Source organism: Perognathus longimembris, chromosome 7 (assembly GCF_023159225.1).
Source record: "Perognathus longimembris pacificus isolate PPM17 chromosome 7, ASM2315922v1, whole genome shotgun sequence".
In the NCBI taxonomy this organism is placed as follows: Eukaryota; Metazoa; Chordata; class Mammalia; order Rodentia; family Heteromyidae; genus Perognathus; species Perognathus longimembris.
In genome coordinates this window covers 28,922,407-28,945,217 of record NC_063167.1, presented here as the reverse complement: position 1 = coordinate 28,945,217, position 22,811 = coordinate 28,922,407, and the positions used below count along the sequence as shown (strand labels likewise).

General features: G+C 53.9%; 3 protein-coding genes across 5 annotated transcripts; all 3 read right to left on the bottom strand.

Moving 5' to 3' along the window:
* Positions 1 to 480: 480 nt before the first annotated feature.
* Positions 481 to 11,656, bottom strand: B4galt2 (beta-1,4-galactosyltransferase 2). Of its 3 annotated transcripts, none has more exons than XM_048351123.1 (7): positions 11,440 to 11,549; positions 9,703 to 10,055; positions 9,258 to 9,553; positions 6,023 to 6,213; positions 5,713 to 5,835; positions 5,500 to 5,604; positions 481 to 1,489 (listed from the first exon to the last, which is right to left on the bottom strand). In XM_048351123.1, the coding sequence occupies exons 2-7, from the start codon at positions 10,001 to 10,003 to the stop codon at positions 1,339 to 1,341; spliced, it is 1,167 nt and encodes a 388-aa protein (XP_048207080.1). In that variant the 5' UTR covers positions 10,004 to 10,055; positions 11,440 to 11,549; the 3' UTR covers positions 481 to 1,338. The 3 variants fall into 3 exon arrangements, with proteins under 3 accessions (XP_048207080.1, XP_048207079.1, XP_048207081.1); XM_048351122.1 differs by having other exon boundaries at positions 482 to 1,489; positions 11,545 to 11,656; XM_048351124.1 differs by having other exon boundaries at positions 488 to 1,489; positions 9,258 to 9,493; positions 11,545 to 11,656.
* A 1,043-nt stretch (positions 11,657 to 12,699) lies between these two features.
* Positions 12,700 to 15,844, bottom strand: Atp6v0b (ATPase H+ transporting V0 subunit b). The gene is made up of 8 exons (XM_048351121.1): positions 15,668 to 15,844; positions 14,971 to 15,019; positions 14,670 to 14,753; positions 14,470 to 14,547; positions 14,225 to 14,294; positions 14,038 to 14,089; positions 13,625 to 13,815; positions 12,700 to 13,016 (listed from the first exon to the last, which is right to left on the bottom strand). Exons 1-8 carry the CDS (start codon positions 15,732 to 15,734, stop codon positions 12,990 to 12,992), a joined length of 618 nt encoding a protein of 205 aa, XP_048207078.1. The 5' UTR covers positions 15,735 to 15,844; the 3' UTR covers positions 12,700 to 12,989.
* Positions 15,845 to 17,545: 1,701 nt separating this feature from the next.
* Dph2 (diphthamide biosynthesis 2) lies at positions 17,546 to 20,702 on the bottom strand. Its single transcript, XM_048351120.1, has 6 exons — positions 20,249 to 20,702; positions 19,922 to 20,034; positions 19,507 to 19,730; positions 18,649 to 19,326; positions 18,392 to 18,568; positions 17,546 to 18,312 (listed from the first exon to the last, which is right to left on the bottom strand). The coding sequence occupies exons 1-6, from the start codon at positions 20,393 to 20,395 to the stop codon at positions 18,188 to 18,190; spliced, it is 1,464 nt and encodes a 487-aa protein (XP_048207077.1). The 5' UTR covers positions 20,396 to 20,702; the 3' UTR covers positions 17,546 to 18,187.
* Between the last annotated feature and the right edge of the window lie 2,109 nt (positions 20,703 to 22,811).

Below are 22,811 nucleotides of genomic sequence, written 5' to 3'. Positions count from 1 at the left end.
ATGGCCCTTGGGGTTATCCTGCTTCCGGAAGGTCCCAGGGCCATCTGCGATGCTGGCTACAGCCACCTGGTGGGAACCAGGCCCTGGCCCCGCCCCTTCTACACAGTGGTCTCTCGGGGAACCACGCACGCCGTAGGCCCCGCCCATGGGAACCTCGCACGCCGTAGGCCCCGCCCCCCAGGAGGCCCCAGAGAACCTGGCACGCTGAAGCCCCGCCCATGGGAGGCCCTTGGGGGGGGACCACACATTCTGTAGGCCACGCCCCCTGGGGGCCCGGCCCTGCCCCCACCCTCGTGGGTGGAACCCTTGCCGCGGACACAATTAGTTTGGGTGCACTGCTCGTGTAAAAAAGCTAGAGAGTGGGAGCGCTACCCCAGGGCCGTCCCCGAGTGCCTTGGGCTCATTCCAGGACACTTTTCAGCCTCTAGGCAGGTGGAAGACAGAAATCGGGTCCCTTGAGTTCATTACTTCACTGGCCGCAGGCAGCAAGTTAAACTTGCAAGTCCAGTGAGCTCCAGCGCCCAGACAAAGCAAGCGAGGAGGGCAGTGGCCAAGTCCCTGTGCGCCACGGCTGATTCAAGTAGGTCCAAGGACCCGGATCTCCCTCCCTAAACAGACACGGGGGACGTTCCATTCACGTTTTTTACTAAAGCACCCACACAAGTTTCTGTGCAATGTACAAACATGAGCCGGCCTCTGGGGCTTCTGCCTCCTCTCTGAGACAGGGAGGCGGGAACTACAGACTAATCCAGTCCCCTTACCCCCCATGCAAAGGCCAACCCCAAGATCCCAGGCAGCAACACAGCACCCCCTCTGGTCCCCTCCTGGGGCTGCTCCTCAGCAGGGGGCGTGCCAAAGCTTGCCCCCTACAATGATGAATGAAAAAGGTTTCCCCTCCCCTGGGAGTCCCAAGTGTGAGAATTCCCCCTGGAAGAGACACTGCCCCCTAGTCATACCTCCCATCCTTCCAGGTCCTGGGGGACTCAAGGGGAGGGGGAAACTGAGGCACAGAGAGGTGGAGTGACCTAGCCCAGGCCACTCCGCGAGGCAGTGCAGGGGCTGGCCCGACCCTGACAGTGAGGAAGGCTGGGCTGGGGGGACTGGGACAGAAAGAAGGGCTGACCCCAGAGAGGGCCACACTTGAGGGACCTGCCCAGGCTAGAAGCCCCTCAAAGTGGGTTCTGGAACTCCTAGGTCCAGCTGGCGGTCTCTTGAAGACCCTCAAACATAACACAGTCTCAGTCTTGGGGGTCCCCCATAGAGCAGATGCCAGAGCCAGGCTGTAGGTCAGTCCTCTGGCAAGCAATCCTTGGCACCAAGAGCCTTTGTCCATTAGTGTCAGCCCCGAGGGGGCCATGATGGGGGCCGACCAATGTCCACTGTGATGTTGGTGAAGAGAGGCTGCCGAGACACCTCTAAGACCCGGTACCGCACTGACCCGATGCCATCCCGCTTCATAGTCAGCTTCGTGTTTTGAATCTTGGTAAACCTAGAGAATGGAAACGGGTGCAGATCAGTGCCAAGTGCCAGGCTCAATAGGGGATTTCTAAGGGCTAAAGCTCAAACCCCCTCCCTCCAGCCAGGGGTAAGTCAACATGACTCCCCTGTTCTTGCATCTTCCCTCAAAAATGAGATCTCAGGGGCTGGGGATATAGCCTAGTGGCAAGAGTGCCTGCCTCGGATACACGAGGCCCTAGGTTCGATTCCCCAGCACCACATATACAGAAAACGGCCAGAAACGGCGCCGTGGCTCAAGTGGCAGAGTGCTAGCCTTGAGCGGGAAGAAGCCAGGGACAGTGCTCAGGCCCTGAGCCCAAGGCCCAGGACTGGCCAAAAAAAAAAAAAAAAAAAAAAAAAATGAGATCTCACACACACACCCCTCCCCCTTTATTCATCTTTGCATTGGGGGGAGGGGGAGGCTGGGTCTGTCAATGATTCTCCTGTCCCTGTCTCAGAGGTATTTGTGAGATGTCCTCACAAGTCTTAGCTCAGACCTCTATTCTAAGCTATAGACCCTGACACAAGGCCTCCCCAGGCATCTCGAATGCATTGTGTCCCATGTCAGATGTGTCATCTTTACTCTGTAAACCTGTGCTGTCTTCTGTTCCTCATCCTTTAGTCACTTCTTCCCCATCCACTTAGTGAACCGGCTGTCCCTGGGTGCTAGGTGATGCTCTGAGCATCAGACATACAGCCATGCGGAGGACAGGTGAGGTCATTCCTCTCCTGGCAAGTTTGCCACTAAGAGACAGGTAACAGGCAAGGGAATTGTTAGAGGACTAGGAGGACGAGGTGGCAGCCTTGGAGAGAGGAGGTGACATGAGTTGCAGGCAGGAGGAGAGCATCTCAGGCAGAGGTCCGAGCATATGCTACCCCTACACTGGGAACAAGATTTCTGCACAGCTCTGTAGCTAGAACTTTGTGAACAAAAGGGAAAACAGAGTAAGACAAGCTTGTCTGTAAGTCAGAGTAAGCAGTTCATATTCTATTGTATGAGAAGATATAGGGATTCTTAATCCAGTTTGGGGGAGGGGAGAGATGACTATAGAAAGACAAGGGGGAAGCCCATACAGAAGTCTAGGAAAGTACCAGAGGTCAGAATACAGGGGGGGAAAGGAGAAAAGTAGATGGGCTCAAAAGTTTTTTTTTGTTGTTGTTTGTTTTTTTGCCAGTCCTGGGGCTTGACCTCAGGACCTGGGTGCTGTCCCTGAGCCTCTTTGTGCTCAAGACTAGCACTCTACCACTTGAGCCACAGTGCCACTTCCAGCTTTTTTTTTTTTTTTTAGTAGTTTATTGAAGATAAGAGTCTCAGGACTTCACAAGAGAAGATATAAAAATGGCAAAGAAACACATGAGGAAATGCTCAACATCCCTGCTAGTAAAGGAAATGCAAATAAAAGCAACCCTGAGATACCACCTCACCCCAGTTAGAATGGCCTATACTCTGAACTCAGGAAACAACAAATGCTGGAGGGGCTGTGGGGAAAGAGGAACCCTTCTCCATTGTTGGTGGGAGTGCAAATTAGTACAACCACTTTGGAGAACAGTATGGAGGTTTCTCAAAAAGCTCAATATAGTCCTACCCTATGACCCAGCCATACCACTCCTGGGCATCTATCCTAAACAGCAAAACCCAAGATATCAAAAGGACATTTGTACTTCCATGTTTATCGCGGCACAATTCACAATAGCCAAAATTTGGAAACAACCCAGATGACCCTCCACAGATGAATGGATCCAAAAAATATGGTACTTATACACAATGGAATACTACATAGCGATTAGGAATGGCGAAATATTGTTATTCGCAGGGAAATGGTCAGAACTCGAACAAATAATGTTGAGTGAGACAAGCCTAGAACACAGAAAACAAAGGGGCATGATCTCCCTGATATATGACTGTTAACAAAGGGAGATGGAGAGACAGTAGAGACCAAGTCTGTGAACACTGTATATGTGCTTGATACATTGTATATTGCATATGGGTCTACCTGACCTAGACAAGGGATGGAAAAACAGGTTGTAAGATATCACAAGAGATGTACACACTGCCCTACTATGTAACTGCACCCTCTTTGCACAACACCTTGTAAAAAAAAAAAAAAAAAAAGAGTCTCAGGGGGAACTTCTCTGCCCCAGCTGGCTTCTAACTTGTTATCCTCAGATCTCAGCTCCCTGAGTAGCTAAGGTTACAGGCGTGAGCCACCAGTGCTCAGCAAGGGCTCAAATGTTTTGGGGTGGAACCGACATGACTTGCTGATGGTTTGGGCAGGTATGGTGAAGAAGACGAATCCACAACTAGATCTGAAGCAAAAACAGTAACAGAACCATCATTCAGAGTTCCTTCATCCAGAAATCTCTTGCTATTTGATCATTTTCACACCCAATCAGACATCACTGCTTGATGGCACCCAGACAAGCTACTGGTACAGGACCAAGAGCTCCAGCTCTCCTCTCCCCTCCTTGCAGGCTGTCCCAGCTCAAGCTCAGCCTCCTCCCTTTGGGGCTTCCATGGACTCCCCCTGGACTTGCCCTGTTTCATCAACTTCCTGGTCTTCCCGGGGCCTCCTGCTTTGGTGAAATTCCAACCCCTACATCGCTGCACACATTCACCTCCCATACTCCTCCACCCTGGGTTCAAAGCAGAACATGCTGGGGAAACAGTCATTCCACAGGTCCTTGCCCAAACGCACTCCCTGCAGCTCAGCTTCTCCAATTCCTTAGAGCCCGGCCAGTGTCCTTAGCAATCAGACCGGCCCTTCATTTACCCCTCTCCAAGGTCAAAAGTAAGCCTTTCGGCCCCTCCCTGCTCCAAGCCCTCCCAAAGTTTCCCATTCACCCACCCAGACCCCCCAAGCATGAAAGCTAAAACTCCCCACCCGGAAGGTGCTCAGGACCTCAAACACCCACCCTGCCCCCCACTGTTGCTCCCAGCTTTCAAGTATGATAAAACCAAATAGCTTAAGAGTCTCAGTATATGCTATGCATGTTTACATCCCAGACTTATTAAAAATACATCTTCACTGGGAGAAAGCCAGGGAAGGGGTGACATTGTCCAAAAAGAAACGTACTCATTATCTGACATACATAACTCTGTACCTGACTCTGGCTGGTTACTCTGTATATCTCCTTTATAATAACAACAACAACAACAAAAAAAAGTCAAATAAAATGAATTTAAAGAAAAAACACATAACCTTTACCCACACTGGCCTCCTATTAGCCTGCCCAGGGTGGGTATATGACAAATATTTGGTGAGTGAATAACTGTTTTCAAACTCGCCTCCACCAGGACGCTCCCCCGTCACTCCCCCTTCTGCCCTGGTGGCACTGGTCCTCACCCCCTGTGCTGGGACGGCCTGTCCCCCAGCTTATAATGAGCTTCATGCCGGACAACAGGGCAAGGGGGTGGGCAGGATCAAACCTGCTCCCATCCTCAGGTTTGATGCAGGTCACAAATAAGCATCAGGGCATCCAAGAAGTCCTTGTCTGTATCCCACACGCCCCCTTAGACCCTTCTTCCAGCCAACATCAGACACTAAAGATGTCTCCACCGCCCATTGCAAAGGGGTTGGAACGTTTTTTTCTACTTCTTGCCCCAAACTGCTCCTTTGTCCCTACCCTGAAGCTGTTTGCACTGCCTACCATCTCATCCTCTCTGCTCCCAAGGTCAATAGGACAAGGGGTCACCCAAGACACACAAGGGAGAACTTTTGAGGGCACAGATGGGAAATGCAGTCTACTCAATAGCAATGTGAGCCCTGACTTTACATTCTAGTCACCTCTAGGAATCAGGCCAGGGGTGAGAGATACCTGGGGGCAGGTGGGGGGAGGAGCCGGGATTAGAAGTCAGAGGTCAAAGGCCATGGATTACCTTGAGGGATCAGCGGCCTCTGAAGTCAGGACACCTCTAGGGGTTCAGGTACTGAGGGCACTTGGGATCAAGAATCAGGAAAGCCACCTCTAAGGGTAAGGAATTAGGGGTGCTGGGGCAGTCACCTCTGAGGATTAGGTTCGTTATGCTTGTCCCGGTCATGCTTGATCATGCGATAGCGGCCTATTCGGATGTCTGGGCGGGAGATCTTCATCCCCGTCAAGGAGATCCTGAAGATGGGAACAGAGAGCCTGGAGCAGGCACTGAGAAAAGCCCACCCGGCCTGCACCTTACCCGCTGACCCACTCGGTCTGCTCTCAACCCGAACCCCCACTCACCGGTTGAAGATGTCATCATCCTCGCCACCCCAGCCCCAGTACTCGTTGGGAAATCCATTGATTCTCAGAAACTGAGTCTTACTCAGGCCCGACACGCCTCCAAAGTAGCCAGCATAGGGCAGCCTACAGCATGGGAAGGCAGGCTGTCAGAGCCACAAGGGGATTCAAGATGAAGGACCAGGGACAGGGTGTGGGGAAGATGTTCAAGTAGGGGCTTAGTGGAGAGCTGGCCTAGCCAGAAGGACCTGGGTACCCGGGGACTGAGAGTGAGGGTCTAGGTGAAGTGGGGGTAGGGAGGTTTGTGCCTCACCGGAAGCCAAACTTGTCCATGGCGATGGCAAAGTGGCGGGGCTGGTCACCACAACGGTATAAATTGCGGTCATCCATGGGGACCAGGTCCACGTCACTGAAGATGAAGCAGTCATAGGCAGCGTCCTCCTTCAGTGCTTCTAGGAAGCCCACATTGAGCAGCTTGGCCCGGTTGAAGGTGTCCTCACCATGCTAGGCAGAAGGGTTGAGGGGGAACAGGACCGATCAGCTATGGATCTGTGACCTTCAAATGCCGGCCACTTCATTTTCTAGAGAAGTTCCCAGGGGCACCACCCCGCCCCTCATTCTCTGCATGGCACCCTGGGACTCTAAGGATCGAGTCCAGCTTCTTACCCTCCATCTGGCCTTCCAAGGCCTTTCACGATTTAGTTCTTCAGACCCAACCATCAGACATTCCTCAGCAAGTACAGAACACAACAACACGCTAGATTCTTTCTTGTCTCCATGCTTTGGAGTTAGCAGATCCCCCTAGATCAATCTATTCTCCTCTGCTGGTTATACTCATGTCTGCATCCTAAGATACTCAGGACTACACCTCATAGCCTGGTATAACTTGCCCCACTCTTCTGGGCTTCTTTTATACCAGTGTCCATGAAAAAGATATTTAGAGCTCTCATTCACTCACTTTCAAATATGCCCTTGTGGCCTTTTCCTTTGTGCCAGCAGAGATTCTAGAGATGTGCCGCTCTAGTCTCGATCCCTGCTGAGCATACAGTCACGAAGTGAGGTAAATAATGAATGCCCCAAATGGCCAGTGTCTAAGATGCAAGCCACAAGAAGTAAGCCACGCGCTCAGGTACCTACCTCCTCATCCAACTCCCCAGGCAGCCTCTGAAACCAGGATAGGATTGAGCTAGATTCACCTGTCTCTCCAACAAAATGACAAGCAGAGAGCTACAGGTAGTCACAGCTCAGTGAACTGGTGGGACACTAGGAAATGGGGCTGCAGAACAAATCACCAAATTCTGGACAGAGGAAGGCAGGCTCGAGTAGAATAAGTACTCCCTTTGGGGGAGGGGGAGATAGAGGGAGAGCTTGAACTCAAGGCACTGTCTCTGAGATTTTTCTAAGCCTAGTGCTCTACTACTGAGCCACAGCTCCACTTCCGGTTTTATGGTGGTTAATTGGAGGTAAGTGTCTCAAGGACTTTCCTACCCTGGATAGTTTCAAATCAAGATCCTCAGCTCTCAGCCTCCTGAGTAGCTAGGATGACAGCTGTGAGCCATTGGTGCTATTCTTAACACCTTACCACAACCCCGGCTAAGGCTAGAAACTGCTGGGAAGGGGAGTCTGTGAGGGGGGCCCTCTAAAATGAGAGAATAGAGGTCTCTCCTCTGCTGCGGCCCCTCTTGAGGCTGATGAGCAGAAAGTTACCTAGGTAGCCCCCCAGTTGCTCCCTAACCTACTACTGAACTTCCCTTCCACCAGCCCATGGAGGTTTTGTCCATTTTCCCTTGGCTCATCAGCATTCCTTCCGCCCTCTCTCACCAGCTAGGGGCCTGAGGTTTCTCCCGCATAGCTCACAAACATGCTCCATTCTCTCCCTGGAGAGAGAAAGACACAAAGCAGAACCTCCTCCTTCCACCACACTACCTTTTGCCTTGCCTTCTCAGCAGAGATTTTTGTTTTAAGGAGTTGTCTCCAATCAGTTATTTTGTTAAACCCAATTCCTTCCTCAACCCACTGCAATCTGCTTCCGCCCCCACCGTGCCCCCGAAATGGCTCTTGCTAGGCCCACCTTGTTGCTAAATCCACTGGACGCTTCTTGGTCCACATGCCTCCTCACTCCTCCACAGTGTTCACGCAGCTGCTGCGTTTCCTTCCTGACACCTGCTGGGCTTCGGGGACACCACTCTCTTGGGTCCCCTCTGGCCCATGTTCTAGGCATCTGGAGCAGCCTCCTCCTCTCCACCCATCCTTTCAGGGCTGCCTTTCTCCTTCTACATCCATGCGCTGGGAGCATGTTGATGGTGGTCGGAAAAAAAAACCTCTACATACCGGCGTTTCCAGATCCCTTTTTCCTACATTCCCTCCTGTACCTTCCTTCAAACTCCTAGCAGGCGAGAGAGGTTCAGAATCACAATCTGCCCCAGTCATGGCTCAACTCCTGTGCTCTCCATGTAATCTACAGGTGTATCCACCCAGCCAACAGCCAAGACAGAAATCCTCACCTTGTCTTCACATCTCTCCTTTCTTCCCGCAATGACTGTCCTAGACACACATTCGCCATCTCTTTCCTGGCCACTGTAACCTCTTCCTACATGGTCACGCTGCCCCTTGCTTCCCCTCTCCACCATTCACATGTAGTCACAATAGTCTTTCTAAAAAGGCCAACATAGGACTTACTCCTCGGTTAACACAACAGTGCCTCATTATCTCTAGGCTGCAGTTCAGCTGACCCTTCTTAATCTGGCTTCCATCAATCCCCCCAGTAATCTCTGCTACTCAGCCACACCTCAGCCAGTCATTCCTGAACACAGGAGAGCCGTTTGCTCACCGAGCCCCGGTCCACCAGGTCCCTTTCCTTAGAATGCTTGCCTCCGCCAGCTGCTGCCTATTCATCCCTCAAGACTCATCCCAACAACTGCTTCCCAGCATCAGGGCTGGCCCGGGTCCTCTGTGCTGCCATGGCTCCCGCTCCGACTCCAATCACACGGCACCCTCACAGAGTCCACGGAGATCCACATCCGAGTCCAGGAGAGGGCCTGCGCCACACAGTCGGCCTTACCAAGAGCTTAGATGCTACACTCAGCCCTCTGGCCTCGGCTGTGGCCAAACACAGGCACCTAGAGGTCCTAGGCTGCATCCTTCTCTCAGAGTCTAACTCTCCCTTCTCCTTGGGTCTTCTAATTCCTCCTCCTACCTAGTCAGTGTACCCGGGGGCCTCTCCTACCACGGGGTGGGGCCTGCTAAGAGGGCCCCATAGGGATCAGGGACAATAGGGATCGGTCCCTTTGGTGGTTATGCCCCTGCTAGTGTGCATGCCAGCATTCACATGCACACACAGCCCCTGTGCACACTGACACACGTGTGCCCCCTCCACGCCCATGCCCACTCACACACAACCACGGGAAAACAAGGACCCACAGAGGCCTCCCCACCCCTGTGGGTACAAACAGGCACATGGACCCCTACACTCTTGAGCAGGCGTTCCCACAGGTGTGGGTGGCCTCCGAGATGGCCCAGTGTCCAGCCAGCTGCCACAGACCGCGCACCTGGTTGATGACATAGATGCCGTAGCGCAGCCGCTGCCGCCTCAGGATGGGGTGTAGGTAGTGGAGCCAGTAGCGGAGGTGATGCTCCCGGTGTCTAAAGGGGATGATGACCGCCACCGTCTGGGCTGGGGTGCAGTCAGGTGGAGTATAGCGGCCGCCCAGGAGCACACCTGGGTTCTCCCTCTGTACCCGCTCCAGGGGCATGGGTGAAGTGAACTCGATCAGCAGTCGGCCCACTGCAGGCAGGATAGTGTTAGGAATCAGGGCCTTCGCCAGAATCCAGGGACACTGGCCTCCTGGGAATGGGTGATGGAACCCCAGGAATGACCCTTTTCCAACAGACCTAGACCCATGGCACCCCCATGGGTCTAAGACTCCCTTCCCCAGTCCCATGGGTGGGACCCTCTTCCCACCCCTGTACACAGGCCCTACCCTACAAGCTCACCAAGACCCTGTGGCAAGTCAGGACAAGGTGGCAGGACAGGAGCTGTAGGGCCAGGCTTGGCACTGGGGACCTCAGGGAGCCCAGAACTGGGGGCAGTGGCGTTGGGTCTTGAGCAGTTGGTGCTGCTGCTGGCTGCCAGGTGGGCACGGACAGGGCCGCGAGTACTGAAGCGGCTGAAGAAGGCCAGGTGCTGAGCGTAGACGTCAAAGTAGAGGATGACAGCCACGAGGAAGTGCAGCAGGCAGAGGAGAAGCACAGCCTTGCAGACCCGCTCCAGCGTCCCCCCCAGCAGTCTGCTCATCCCGCAGGCGGCCGCTGGCCCGCCCAATGGGCCGGGGCATCCGGCTGCCGGCCTGAGCGAAGAAGGAGAGAAAGAGATCCCCCCCACCCTGATCAGAGCAGGATGGGAAGGCTGCCTACCAGGCACCAGCACAGCTGTGCACACTCGCAGACCCATATCCTCATACTTGCCCGCTCACACCACTCGACACTCACAGAGTCACCGTTCTATCTGCAAACACTCCTCTGGCAGCTCAGGCCTCGGTTACGTTCAGGCACACCGAGGCACGAAAGCACATGAACTTACATGCCTGACCTCCACGATCAATATGCAAACACAAGCACGTACACTTCCTATCTATTGCACCACTACAGATACACTTCTGAGGAACAGACACAGGTCTATGCTCACACAGGTCTGTATCTAAGCATGGAAACACATTTCCTTACAGACCCTCATGGGCACCGTACCCCATCCTTAACTCAGGGCTTGAGGCTCAGGAAGGGGGAGCATTCCCTGAGTGCCTCCCGTGCACTGGTAGAGGGACAGGCCAGAAGCACTTCATACTCATAACTTTTCAGTCCTTCCACCAGCCATGCTGGGAAGCGATTTGCTCATCCAGGTCCCAGTGGTAGGCAGGCCAGGCCAACTGGGGCCAGGTTGGGAGTGGCTATAGGCATCCACAGGAATGAGGGGTCATGTACAGGGTGGGGCAGGAGATTCCCTCACCGGAGACATCACAGCAGCTCTGGATCTCACCCAGCATGGCTGCTGCCAGATTCCCAGAAAACAAACAAACAAACAAACAAAAACCCATGCCTAGGCCCTAAAAAAGGGGGCACAGCTGTGAGACTGGTAGGGAGTGGTCTGGTCTGACCCCTGGTTCCAGCTGTGGTTTTTCAGCAGAAGTGCTTCCAGGGGCATTGGTCTCACTAACAGAGAATAACCAGGGCACCCCTGGGCCCAGTGATAGTTACTCGCCTTCAGACACCCAAAACTAAGTCACAAACACACCTGGGTCACTGAGGAGGCACACACTCACCCACAAAGCCAGCTGTAAATACAGCCACACATGCAGACTCGGGGCAGCTCACACCCAGACCCACGTGCAGGCATTCCCATCCCTCCCTCGCGCGAGCAGGGGTTCTGGGTCCAGCTGGCCACCCAGCAGAGGGGTGCGCCCGGGCGGGGCTGAGGCTGACACGTGGCTCCCCGGGACGAGGCGGTGGGTGTGGAGTCTGGGGGCGCGCGTGGAGTGGGGGGTGTGGGGCGGGGGCCGAGGCGCACGGGGGCCGTGCACAGCGCGCCTCCCCGCGCCACGAGGCCGGGGCGAGCGAGGACAATAAGGGAAGCTGGCTGGGGGCGGCGGAGGAACCCAGGCAGGGGAGCCGAGAAATGGGGGTGGGGTGAGATGGGGTGAAGCCAGGCCGGGGGCCGGCAGCCGGCGCCTCCCTCACCCGGTCCGGGGCTGGGATCCGAGGCCGAGCCCGGGCTGCCCCTGGCGAGGCCGGGTCTGGGATGTCGGGGCCCGTAGCGGGGGGCGGCGCGCCCCCGTCTCTCACCCGGCGCTCGGGGCTCAGCAGGGGACGCCGCTCCAGCTCCGGCGGGGCTCCCGGCTCCGGCGGCTGCGGACGCGGACGCGGACGGCTCCGTCCCCCATGGCCCGGCCCCACCGCCTCCGGCCACCCGGTCAGCGGGCCCCGCGGCCCCCGGGCCGCCTCTCGCCGCCGCAGCCGCGGGCCATGGAGCCGAGCCGCCCCGGGGGGGCAGGGCGGGGCCGGGCAGCCCCACCGACTGGCGGACCGAAGGACCTCAGCGCCGCCGCCTCCCTCCCTCCTCCCGCGCTACGGCGCCTCGGAGGGGCAAGCCCGGCCCGGCCGGCGCGCCCGCGCGCGTCCCCGTCCCCGCGTCCCCGCCTCCAGCGCGCCCGCCCGCGCCGCGCCGCGCCGCGCCCGCCCTGCCCGGGGCCTAGCGCCGCCCAGCCCGGCGAGGCCGAGCCGCGAGGTGGAAGGGGGGGGGGCAACACCCCCTCCCCTGCAGCACCCCCACCGCTGGCCTCGGAGGTGGGGTGCGAGAGGGCGCGGACTGGCCTTGTCCCTCGGTGAAGAGAGAGGGTGAGGGGGTGGGGGTCCCTGGAGGATGGACGGGGAGGCAGGTAGGGGCTGGGGATTTGGCGACCAGTCCCTGGGCGCACAACTAAACCCCTGCCTGCGCCGCGGAACGGGTGCCTGATTGGCTGGCATTCCCTGAAAGGTGTGGATTGGGGTGACTGAAGCTTCTGGGGAAACGGGATGCTGGGTAAGATTTGGAGAAAATCAGAGTTTGGACAGGAGTGGGTAGGGCCAGGGCCGTGAGAATCGGAACTGGCATCGGGGTTGCTGGGAAGGGATGGACTCAAGAATAGGACTGCCAAGAGAGAAGAGAATAGGCTGAGCCCCACCACTCAGGGTGAAGCCTGAGGATGGCGCTGGCTAAACAGTGCTGGTCAATTTGGGCCTAGTGAACAGGGCCCCGAGGACATAGGGACAAGGAGGACTCCAGAGCCCCCCTCCCCCACCCCCTCCTGTTCCAGATTTAGCCTCCCTCATCTTCCCTCCCCACCCAAGAGCTAGTTTGGTTCCCAGCAGAGATGGTGTGTCCAGAAGGTAGCAAGATGAAGGGAGTCATATGGGCCCTTCTCCTTTGTGAAGGTGGCGCAAGAGGGCAAAGAAGCTGCATTAACCCAGACACATAACACGTTTATTTCACAACAATGGGAAGATGGGTAGGGGTGGAAGTTGGGGACACAGGTGCACAACTGTACACAGTCACCATCAACAGCCCACTTCTCACACTGAAGATGCAGCCTGGACTGTGGCGCCTCCAAGTCAACAGGCAGCAAAAAGGTGAGTGCAGGAAGGGCCCTGAACACCAAGGCCCTTGGAAGGCTAAGAGGAACAGCTCCAGCTATTCCAGGAAAAACAGCAATAAATAAGAGCAGGGCATGGCCCCACCCACCATAGATCATCTAGTCACCCATCTTCACTTTGGAGGTCTGAAAAAGAAGAATGGGAGAAATCAGGCAGGGGTAGAGGAACATTGATAAGACAGTGAACAAGATCTGACCCAGCAAGTCTGTGACACAATGGACAGACAATAGATGGATGACCAGACAGCAGACCTATGAACAAGGACAACCAGATAAAAGATGGACTATGGAACAGATAGATGCAGAGAAGTGGCACATAGTACCAAGTTAACTCAGTCAAACACCTCATCACTTGGTCCCTCAAGCTGATCTTTTAGGTCACAAGACATGCTGTCTTGACAGGCAAGTTACAGATACAGGCCTTGAGAGAAACAAACAGGTCAAGACACACTGACACAGACATAAACAAGAACCCAGCCCAATCTAGACCACAAAGACATCATCTGTATTTCCAGAGACAGCCGCAGACAGAAAAAGGATGACAGATAAAAACACAAAGAAGGTCTAAATGAGAGAAGTACACAGCAACAGAGACAAAAACAAGGAGAAACAGGAGACAGGAATGAAGTGGTGGAAGGTGTTCAGGCGTTCTACAGGTATGGGTAGAGAGGGGAGGCCTTTCAACTCCTCTGTCAGGAGGGTAAGGACAAAGATTCCCCAAAGGGATTCAGCACCTGAAGGATTGCGACGATGACCCCAAAGAGGCCGATGGCACTGCCAAAGATCTCCACGATGAGAACCTTTACAAAGAGGCTGGGGTTCTGTGCATCGGCCAGGGCGGCCCCGCTGCCCACGATGCCCACGCAGACTCCACAGAAGAGGTTAGACAGACCCACTGTGAGGCCAGCCCCAAACATGGAGTAGCCTAGGGATAGAGAGTTGCTTGCTGAGGCCAAGCCACATACAGGAGGGATGAAGACACAGCCTAACACGGGGTAATAGGACCAATTTCCACCCCAACTCTGCAAAGCAGACCAAATAGCTCAGAGAATATCAAAATGGGAGGCCAAGCTGGAAGGCAGGAGTGGAGGGAGAGCAGGCAAGACAGCCCAGCTTTTCACCTTCAGACACCCACCCATCTACTTACCTGCATGGTAGTTTCGATAGCCAATAGCCTTGGGGTCAGTAGCAGTGAAAGGCTGGGGGTGTGGGGCAAAAAAAAAAAAAAAAGGAAAATCAGAAACCATCCCTTATGCACCCCCTACTCCCAATCCCTATACAATATGTAGAACACTTTGGGATGGATGCCCACCCCTCGCCCTGGTCTTCCTTACCTCAGCCATGTTGCTAATGACAATTGCCATGATAATGCCGTAGATAGCCACAGCCTCACAGAATATGATACTGGTAGTGGTCAAGGTAAAGGTGGGTGGAAGAGGCAGAGAAGAGAAAAGCGTAAGAAACCAACCTCCTGGTCCTCAACCTTTCTTCCACTCATACCCCACCCTCCCAAGAGACTCATCAGAAGCAGTAGGTCATCAAGTCAAACATAGCTCTTCCCTCCCACAAGGGCCCTTACCTGACCAGGTTCTTGGTCTTGATCCTGGGGGCCTTTACCCCTCCGCCAATGATGGAGGAGCCAGTAATATAGATACCCCTGGTGGAAGGAAAAGCAACTGAGGGAAGGCTAAGTCACAGCCCCCTGGATGACTAAGAACCCAATGACACCATTTGCCATGACTCAGCCCCTCCCCCCAATTCCACCATCCCAACACTCACCAGGCTGCCCCAACCACAGACAAGGAGATTGCTAGGCCAATGCCCAAGTTCGACCACATGAAGGGAGAAGTCTCAGTCAGGAACCTGGTATGGAAAAGGGAAGAACAACTCAGCTCCAGTTGGAAAGGGGACACAAATCCCATCAGCTCATGCTGCAAAGGGGACACAAACCCCACCAGCTCATGCTACTTCCCATCTCCTGAAGGTCCATGTTCTTAGCAGCTGGGGCTGGTGTGGGGCAGGGACTCAGACTAAGGGGAGAAGCAGCTGTTAGGGGAATCCACTCCCTGTCCTCCCTTACCATGCCACATCGAAGCGGAAGCCCAAGTCAAAAATGGTGTAGCAGATTCCTGCAGCGGTGAGAAAAAGGATGAAGTCCTGCTGTCGAGAGAAGCTCCCCAACCCAGAGATGGACTGCCCAGCTGACAACCATCTGCTCTACGTCGGGAGTCAAAGAAGTGCTCGGGCTAGCCCCCAACTGAAACAGATTCGTCTTTCTGATCAGTCCTCCATTTTTCTGCCACTCCCTCTAACACAGTTCCCTCCATGACACCAAGACCCTTCACAGACACGGTGGGCAGGTCTGAAAACCCTGGAGACCAGAAGGGAGCAATCGGTTGGGTCAGACTCTGCCAGACCCCGCCGGATCCGGCCTGTACCACTGTTTACCCAACACGCTGTGAGGACCGACGGGGGGTGGGGCGGAGGAGGAGAGGGCAGAACGACGGCAAAAGAGGAACCGGAGCAGCCGGTTGGGGCCCAAGCAGGCAGGTCGCGAGCAGGAGAGGGGACGGAAACAGTGAGATGCGAGTGACAGGACCCGTGCCCCCCATTGCCACCTCCCGAACGGGCCTCCACCGCGGTCAGGGGCTCCAAATGGAGAAAAGCAGGTTAGGAGAGAGGCGCCGAGGCCTGAGGTTCCTGCAGCCGCAGCCCCGGGGGCTCTAACCAGTCGGCTCGCCCCGCCGCTGCCCGCGCCCGCCCGGGCCCGGCCTCACCCACGGCGGCCATGCAGGCCCAGAAGGCCACGAAGACCCCGGAATACAGCAGCACTAGCCCCGACATGGCGGCAAAGACGGCGGGGGTCGGACCGGTGCAGCCGGAGCTATGCCAGGTCCCTGCGTCCACCTTCCACCCGCAGTCTATCCACCCGCCCGCCCGCCCGCCCGCAGCGTCACCTGACATGCCCACGTGACTCTGCGGAGCCACGTGACCTCCGGTGAGCCCCCCCCCCCTGCGTGTGGCGTTGCTACCGGGCTAGAGCTCGGCGACGTCGTCTGGCAGGCGCTGAGCATTGTGGTACTTGTAGTCCTGCCTCGGGGGCGGCTCTGGCCCTCCTGCCAGGTACCCAGGGCCTGCCTCCTTCAGGTCTCTGGCCACCATAGTCCTTCTCCGTGCAAGGAGGGTGCTGGGATGTTTCTTCTGCGCACAGTCTATTGCCTGCTAACACCTGCTAGTTCTCAGTTCTTCCCTTCTCTAACCTATTGCCAGCCGTGGCTTGGCACCCAACTGTATGCATCCCTAGTATGTACTGTTAACACTCAGTTGGATTCCTCATGTGTGCACTGTGAGTTCCCAGACACCCTGGTGATCCATATAAGGCCCCGTCACTCCCAGCTGAAATGCCCCCAGGATGCCCATTTCACTTTTAAGAGTCAGTTCCCCATGCTCCCACCCAGGGTGGGGGTGGAAGTGGGGTACTCTGGGGTTAGCTGGGGCTGGAACCCGGGACTTGAGGTATGCTAGGCAAGCATTCACCACTGAGTTACACACCTGGGCCCCTAATGCTCCACTTTCTCTATGGCTGCCCTCTAGCCTCAACTACCAATGTTGTCATACACGTCTCCTTGCCTTTGTATCTGTTCTCTCTGCTTCTAGTTAGTCACATGGTTTTCTCCTAACTTCTGACCTTTGCTCACTTTTGTTTTGTTTTTTGCCAGTCCTGGGCCTTGGACTCGGGGCCTGAGCACTGTCCCTGGCTTCTTTTTGCTCAAGGCTAGCACTCTGCCACTTGAGCCACAGCGCCACTTCTGGCCATTTTCTATATATGTGGTGCTGGGGAATCGAACCCAGGGCTTCATGTATACGAAGCCAGCACTCTTGCCACTAGGCCATATTCCCAGCCCCTTTGCTCACTTTTGAAGGCTTTCTGCGTCCATCCTGTTTAATACTGTAATGCCCATCTCCTTAAATACTCCTTTCCTCTCCATCTTTGTATTTCCCTGAGGTGCTTACTTACCACCATGGACTAAACTAAGTATTGTATTCTGTCTGCCCACCTCCCTCTGGAAGAGTACAAGCAAGCACTGTTGTATTCCTAGTGCATGACACAGTGGATCCTCAATACATTTGTAGAACACGATTGGTGCCCACTTTGTCCCAGTTTCCAGTCGGTACACAGCTTTGCCTCTACTATTAGATCTGAACAATGCTACTAAGATTCCTAACAAACGCAGAAAAGAAAGGCATTTTCCATTTCACTTTCTCAACCTTTATGATCTAGCAATTCCACTTTACTTAAAGCGCCTGCCCTGTCAGTTGATGGATGCCTATGATTAAGCCCAAATGTGCTTTTTATTGTTTTGCATTTGTCCCACCTACCCCACCCCTGGAAGTTATTTTTTACTCCACAAGAACCAGCTTAAATGTCCCCTCTGTGGGAAGCCTTGTCTGAGTCTTGTCAAATGCCTGCTATGAGATCCAGCTACCCCTGGGATTCCCTCTTCACAGATAATACTATTTCACCAGTTGGACACTGCCTATTAACTCTCCTCCAAACCACATTAAGGACAGGAATCTAAATAAAATTCACATCTCCTCCTCCCATAAGACCTGTGCAGGGCCTGAATATTGAATGAATAAAAAGAAACAGGAGAAAAAGTATTTGTTTTATTTGAGTTTCTGTGATGTCCCTGGGAAAACAAGTTTTAAGTCAATGTAGAACAGCATCATCCAAGAGAACTTTCTGCAACAGGGATGTCTGCTAGCTGTTATTTGAGTACTTGAGATAGGTTTAGTGTGACTGAGAAATGGAGGTTTTAATATATTTTATTTAAATTGAAATGGCCACATGTGTCCAGTGAATGTTATTCTGGACAGTGTAGTCCTAGACCAGTAGAGGCATAACTACTGCTAGTTATGTCCCTAAAAAAAGACATTTCCCAATGTCTGGAGACATTACCCAGTCTAAAATGTCAGCAGTGCTTAGGATGAGAAACCTGCTTTGAACCATCTAACACATCTGTCCCTTAACAAGGGCAGACCCTCACCTGTAGATGAAGAATTGTAATTGGCTAAAGGTCTTTGGGCCCAGAAGGCCTCAGCGAAACCCTCAAGCCTTTTCCCCATCAAACAACAGGCATTTACTAAGCCAGTGTGAGCTGAGCTTCTCAGTACCAGAAGAGGACATGGATCAGTGAGGGACTACTGACAACTCTCCATCCAGGCTTCTTCAAGGATCTTGGAGCATTAAAAATCCCAATCGAGACTCTTAAGTTTGTGTGTCTGGTCCCACAGTATCAACTGCTTCCCTCATTCTCATAGGCAATGGCAATCCCCCGTCTTCCACTCACAGCTTCTTTCACAGGTGTCTGACCCAGGCGTGGTTCTAGGCCCTGCCAGCTCCGGGAATTAAGGAATGAGGCTGTAGAGAGAGGGAGCCCAGTCTAAGCCAGCTGGACCTGGGGAAGAGTCCAGAAGATGGCAGACAGCTGCATGCTTACCTGCAGGACTGCTCTCAGCCAGCTGCAGTGGGGGCCGAGGGGTCAGGGCAGAGCACCCAGGATCATCAGATGACTTCCGAGAAGGTGGGGGTCGGAGCTCCCCAGAAATGAGTGACACATCTGGGGTTTCCCACAGCTCTGACTCAGGTGGTGGGAGGGGCACATGGAAAGGAGAGCCTGGAAGGAAGAAAAGAAATCAATACTGGCTCCGGGACTCCATATCCCAAGTTTCCAGCCAGGAGTGTTGCACCACTCACCAGGCAGCAAGTCCGCATAATGTGTGAGGTGTGGAGCCAGGCCTGGAGGTGGCCAAGCAGGGTTGCAGGCAGCCTCCAGCTCACATGGTGTCAATATAGGCCGGAAGAAGTTCCCAGAAGAATGTGGTGCTAGGGCACCCAGAGGACAGGCCAACAGCACAAAGACATCCATCTCAGGGAAGTTGGCAAGTTTTGCAGGGGTGGGCCGTCCCAGGGCCAACACATAGCTACGTTTGCCTGCAGCCCGAGTCAGGTTCTGCAAGTGTGCCAGTGCTTCACGATGCCGGGCCACACCCAGTGTGCCTACTAGCAGCCCTACCACGCGGGCATCTTTGGCCTTCTCTACCAGATACCGCCTTCGTGCTCTTAGCCGTCCAGCCCGTGTACTCTCATCCTGTATCTGTCCTGTGTCTGGGCAGCAGGAAGAGAAGGGCCGCCCTGGTGCCCACCCTAAAAGCAGCCTGCTCAGGTCTGGGTCAAGATCAGTGGTGGCCTCAGAACCTCCTACGTAGAAAGCACCATATTCTTCCAGTCGTCTCCCTGGGGCAAGAGGGAAGTGGCGCCCAAAACACTCCAGAGGCTCAGGCTCTGGACTGGAGGACTCAGCCAGCAGATGAAGAGCTGGACTAGAGACAAGCAGATCTTGGTACTTTGGGCGCAGGAGAGTGGCCAAGGCCTCTGGAAAGAAAAGAATGTAGGTAGTATCAGGGTTGAGACCTAGAAAACCAGAGATTCTTTATCCCCAGGAGACTTGAAAGCCAAGGCTAGGCCAACCCATGTCAAGAGCTCTACAGGAGTGTACTGAAATGGGGGATTTCATGGTCTACCTTTCTTTTCTACACAGGCCTTATCTCTCACCCAGGGCATGGGCACAGGCTGGCTCACTCAGCAGTACCACAGGTGCTGTGGGGTCTGGGTTCTGGGCTTCAAAAGCCTTGGCACAGAGCTCTAAAGCCACAAAGCGTTGACCAAAGATGAAGGTAACAGGCAGCGGTCGGGCTGGGGGGCTTAAGCAGGCAGGGCCAAAGTGTACAAGGGCCTGAGCTCCAGCTTGCTCGGCACCCAACACGTCCACACAGCAGCTGCAAGAGAGATACCATCAGTGAGATCTGTTCCCACCCTAGATAAGCTGCTGTCACCAATTGGAGATATGGCTAGTGAGAGGAGTCATTATCTTCTTCCAAGATGTCATTGGAGGCAGACACTAACATAGCAGGGAAATCCCACGAGGCCTGGACTTCAGGCCCTACCCCATTTGGGCCCAAGTTCACACCTGCCATAGGCTGTGTCCCCTAGAATGAACATCTTCGATCCAGTGATCTCCTCTAGTCGTGCAGCCACAGCCCGTGCATCTCCCAGTAGCTGGTCAGGGAACTGCAAGGCCACCTTTAAGCATAAGCCAAGGAGTCAGAAACAACTCCCATATCACAGAAAACCTCCAGGATCCCACTCCCTCTCCTTCAAAGGTCCCGAAGGAGCCCTCGCCCTATCTTGTCCTCAGAAAATCTCCCCAAGATCCCGATCCTCTAGGCCACTCATCCTCGGAAGCGAACACCCACCCCCCCCCCCACACACACACATACCCGAAGTCTGCCCTTACCCGCTGACACTTCAGGTGTCGGACAAATCCCACAATTCTCTCCAGCTCGTATATTCGGTCGAGGTCCGCAGATGGAGTGCGCAATCCCGGGACGCCCGCCTCCCTCTGCAGGGCCACCTCCGCAGGGCTGCTGAACGTAGACTCCATTAGACACGGCTTGAGTGGCAAGATGCAGCGGGGGTAGTTTTGGGGGTGGTGTCTTTAAAACAGGTCTCGGAAGGGTGGGGGCAGAGACGATTCGTTGAAGGATGGAGAAGCATTCCCTCCACACGCGTTTCTCCACTACACATGGGCCTGTGCGGCGAGCACTTCCGGGCTTGAGGCGTGGCCTATAGCAGCTTCACCAATCCTAAGCCAGCACTGTTAGCATCTTCCAATCACCGCCTCGCACAGAGAACCAATGTCCAGCCTGTGCTGAGCGAGGCCAAAGTGCCTCGGTGGAGGGAGTGATGCATGATGGGTGTTGTAGTTTACTGGCTCCTGCTCCCTCCCCCCTCCCTTTCCCCTCCTATCAGCCTGCTGCAGGCACTCTAGAACACGGGCTCCCTAAGTTAACTACCTCAGTTTGAGTAGCTCTTACGTGCCGATCACGTTAAGCATCCGGTGCACACCGCATAATTTTTTATCTCAATGCAAACTGCCTGGGTCTGGATATTGTGCTGGGCTACTTAAGTCTTCCAGAACTCACTATGCTAAATACCTTACTAGAAGAACTGGTGGTTTAACAATAGTACTTCCTGATGGGACTGCCTTGAGGGTCCTTTGTTTAGAATACTTTATGAGGTAGTCATTTACATTTCATTTGCTATTATCTTCAGTAGTCTATCAGGCAAACATTGAGCAATACTGTTCACCAGAGGGAATTTTTGTTTGGGACCTGGGCTTGGACTCTGGGCCTGGGCGCTGTCTCTGAACTTTTTTGCACAAGGCTAGTACTTGACCACTTGATGCATTTGGGGAAGTTAATTGGTAGTAAAGAGTCTCAAGGATTTTCTTCCCCAAGCTGGCTTTTGAACTGTGATCCTCAGATCTCAGCCTCCTGAACAGCTAGGATTACAGACCTGAGCCACCAGCGCCTGTTGAGACTACATTTCTAAGGTTTTGGGTGCTTTTTGTTTGTTTGTTTTAGAATCCTTAAGAGGCTGGGAATATGGCCTAGTGGCAAGAGGGCTTGCCTCCTATACATGAAGCCCTGGGTTCGATTCCCTAGCACCACATATATAGAAAAGGCCAGAAGTGGTGCTGTGGCCCAAGTGGCAGAGTGCTAGCCTTGAGCAAAAAGAAGCCAGGGAGAGTGCTCAAGCCCTGAGTCCAAACCCAGGACTGGCAAAAGAAAAAAAGAAAGAAAAGAAATGTATGCACTACCTTACATATGAAACTGTAACCCCTCTGTACATCACTTTGACAATAAAGAAATGAATTTTTTAAAAAAGAATCCTTACGACAAGGAAACAGAGATTTGAAGACACTACTTGTCTAATAGTACCCAGTAGGTCTACATCAAGCACAACAGGTCAGTGGCACAATAAACTTGAAAGCCAGTTCTGACTTCAAAAGCTGGGCTTTACACCTCTCATTTTCCTACTTTATATACACTATAGTTGCCATGGGGAGGTTAGGCTGAGGAGACTCAAAACTGGGCAACCCTGCTAAGAAAAAAAGGAAGAGTAGACTGGGAGCTGTCCCTGGTCCTGAGGGAGCCCTCATCATGTGCTATGGATACACAAACAATACTAGGTCCTGCCTTCCTCCTCCTTCAGAGGCTTGCAGTGCCTTTTCCTCTCACCTATCTCTCTCCACACTTTTTTTTTTTTTTTGCCTTCTTCAATCACATGTAAGTTGAGGTTACAAAACCGTACACTGAATACCCTCCAGGGGACTTAAAACTCCATTCTATTTCTTCCTTTCAAAGTGGATGTACCGTGGGCTGGGGATATGGCAAGAGTGCTCACCTCGTATACATGAAGCCCTGGGTTCAATTCCCCAGCACCACATATACAGAAAATGGCCAGAAGTAGCGCTGTGGCTCAAGTGGCAGAGTGCTAGCCTTGAGCAAAAAGAAGCCAGGGACAGTGCTCAGGCCCTGAGACCAAGCCCCAGGACTGGCCAAAAAAAACAAAAACAAAAACAAAGTGGATGTACCTAGGGCCCCAAGTCATGTGCCTCTGAGGTTTCCTAAGCCTCCTATTCCTATCATCAGCCTTTCATCCCTGTTTCCCCAGCACAGCACAGTAGCTATGAACTGTATCAGCCTTTGTTTAGGGAAGAGCTAAAACACAGTTCTCAGTACCATTAATTAAAAATGTATGCATGCATGCGTGGCTCAGCCAGGCTAATTAATGGGAGTAAGGGTTGCCGATTCTACCACATTGCTCCCACACCAAGGGCAAGGACAGTGTTTTAAATGGCTCCAGCCTAAGCAGGCCATACCTGTACCTCTATTACCCTAGGAGCCAGACGGTGTCCCTATAACTCCAAACCAAAGCCTGGGTCCAAGCATTCCCCCTATCCTTCTCCCAGGCCTCTGGGTCTAGGCTTTCAGTTAGGTGATAATGGCAGCAGA

What these genes read in the sequence shown, in the direction of transcription:
- B4galt2 (XM_048351122.1), bottom strand. Translation starts at nt 10,003, where the DNA reads ATGAGCAGACTGCTGGGGGGGACGCTGGAGCGGGTCTGCAAGGCTGTG. An exon ending in TGACTTGCCACAGGGTCTTG is followed by an intron (nt 9,554 to 9,702) that starts GTGAGCTTGTAG and finishes ACCCATTCCCAG; the next exon opens with GAGGCCAGTGTCCCTGGATT. An exon ending in ATGGACAAGTTTGGCTTCCG is followed by an intron (nt 5,836 to 6,022) that starts GTGAGGCACAAA and finishes CCCATGCTGTAG; the next exon opens with GCTGCCCTATGCTGGCTACT.
- Atp6v0b (XM_048351121.1), bottom strand. Translation starts at nt 15,734, where the DNA reads ATGTCGGGGCTAGTGCTGCTGTATTCCGGGGTCTTCGTGGCCTTCTGG. An exon ending in AAGACCAAGAACCTGGTCAG is followed by an intron (nt 14,295 to 14,469) that starts GTAAGGGCCCTT and finishes GACCACTACCAG; the next exon opens with TATCATATTCTGTGAGGCTG. An exon ending in TCATCGTCGCAATCCTTCAG is followed by an intron (nt 13,017 to 13,624) that starts GTGCTGAATCCC and finishes CTTCTTTTTCAG; the next exon opens with ACCTCCAAAGTGAAGATGGG.
- Dph2 (XM_048351120.1), bottom strand. Translation starts at nt 20,395, where the DNA reads ATGGAGTCTACGTTCAGCAGCCCTGCGGAGGTGGCCCTGCAGAGGGAG. An exon ending in GACACCTGAAGTGTCAGCGG is followed by an intron (nt 20,035 to 20,248) that starts GTAAGGGCAGAC and finishes TTATGCTTAAAG; the next exon opens with GTGGCCTTGCAGTTCCCTGA. An exon ending in GGCTGAGAGCAGTCCTGCAG is followed by an intron (nt 18,313 to 18,391) that starts GTAAGCATGCAG and finishes CTCTCTCTACAG; the next exon opens with CCTCATTCCTTAATTCCCGG.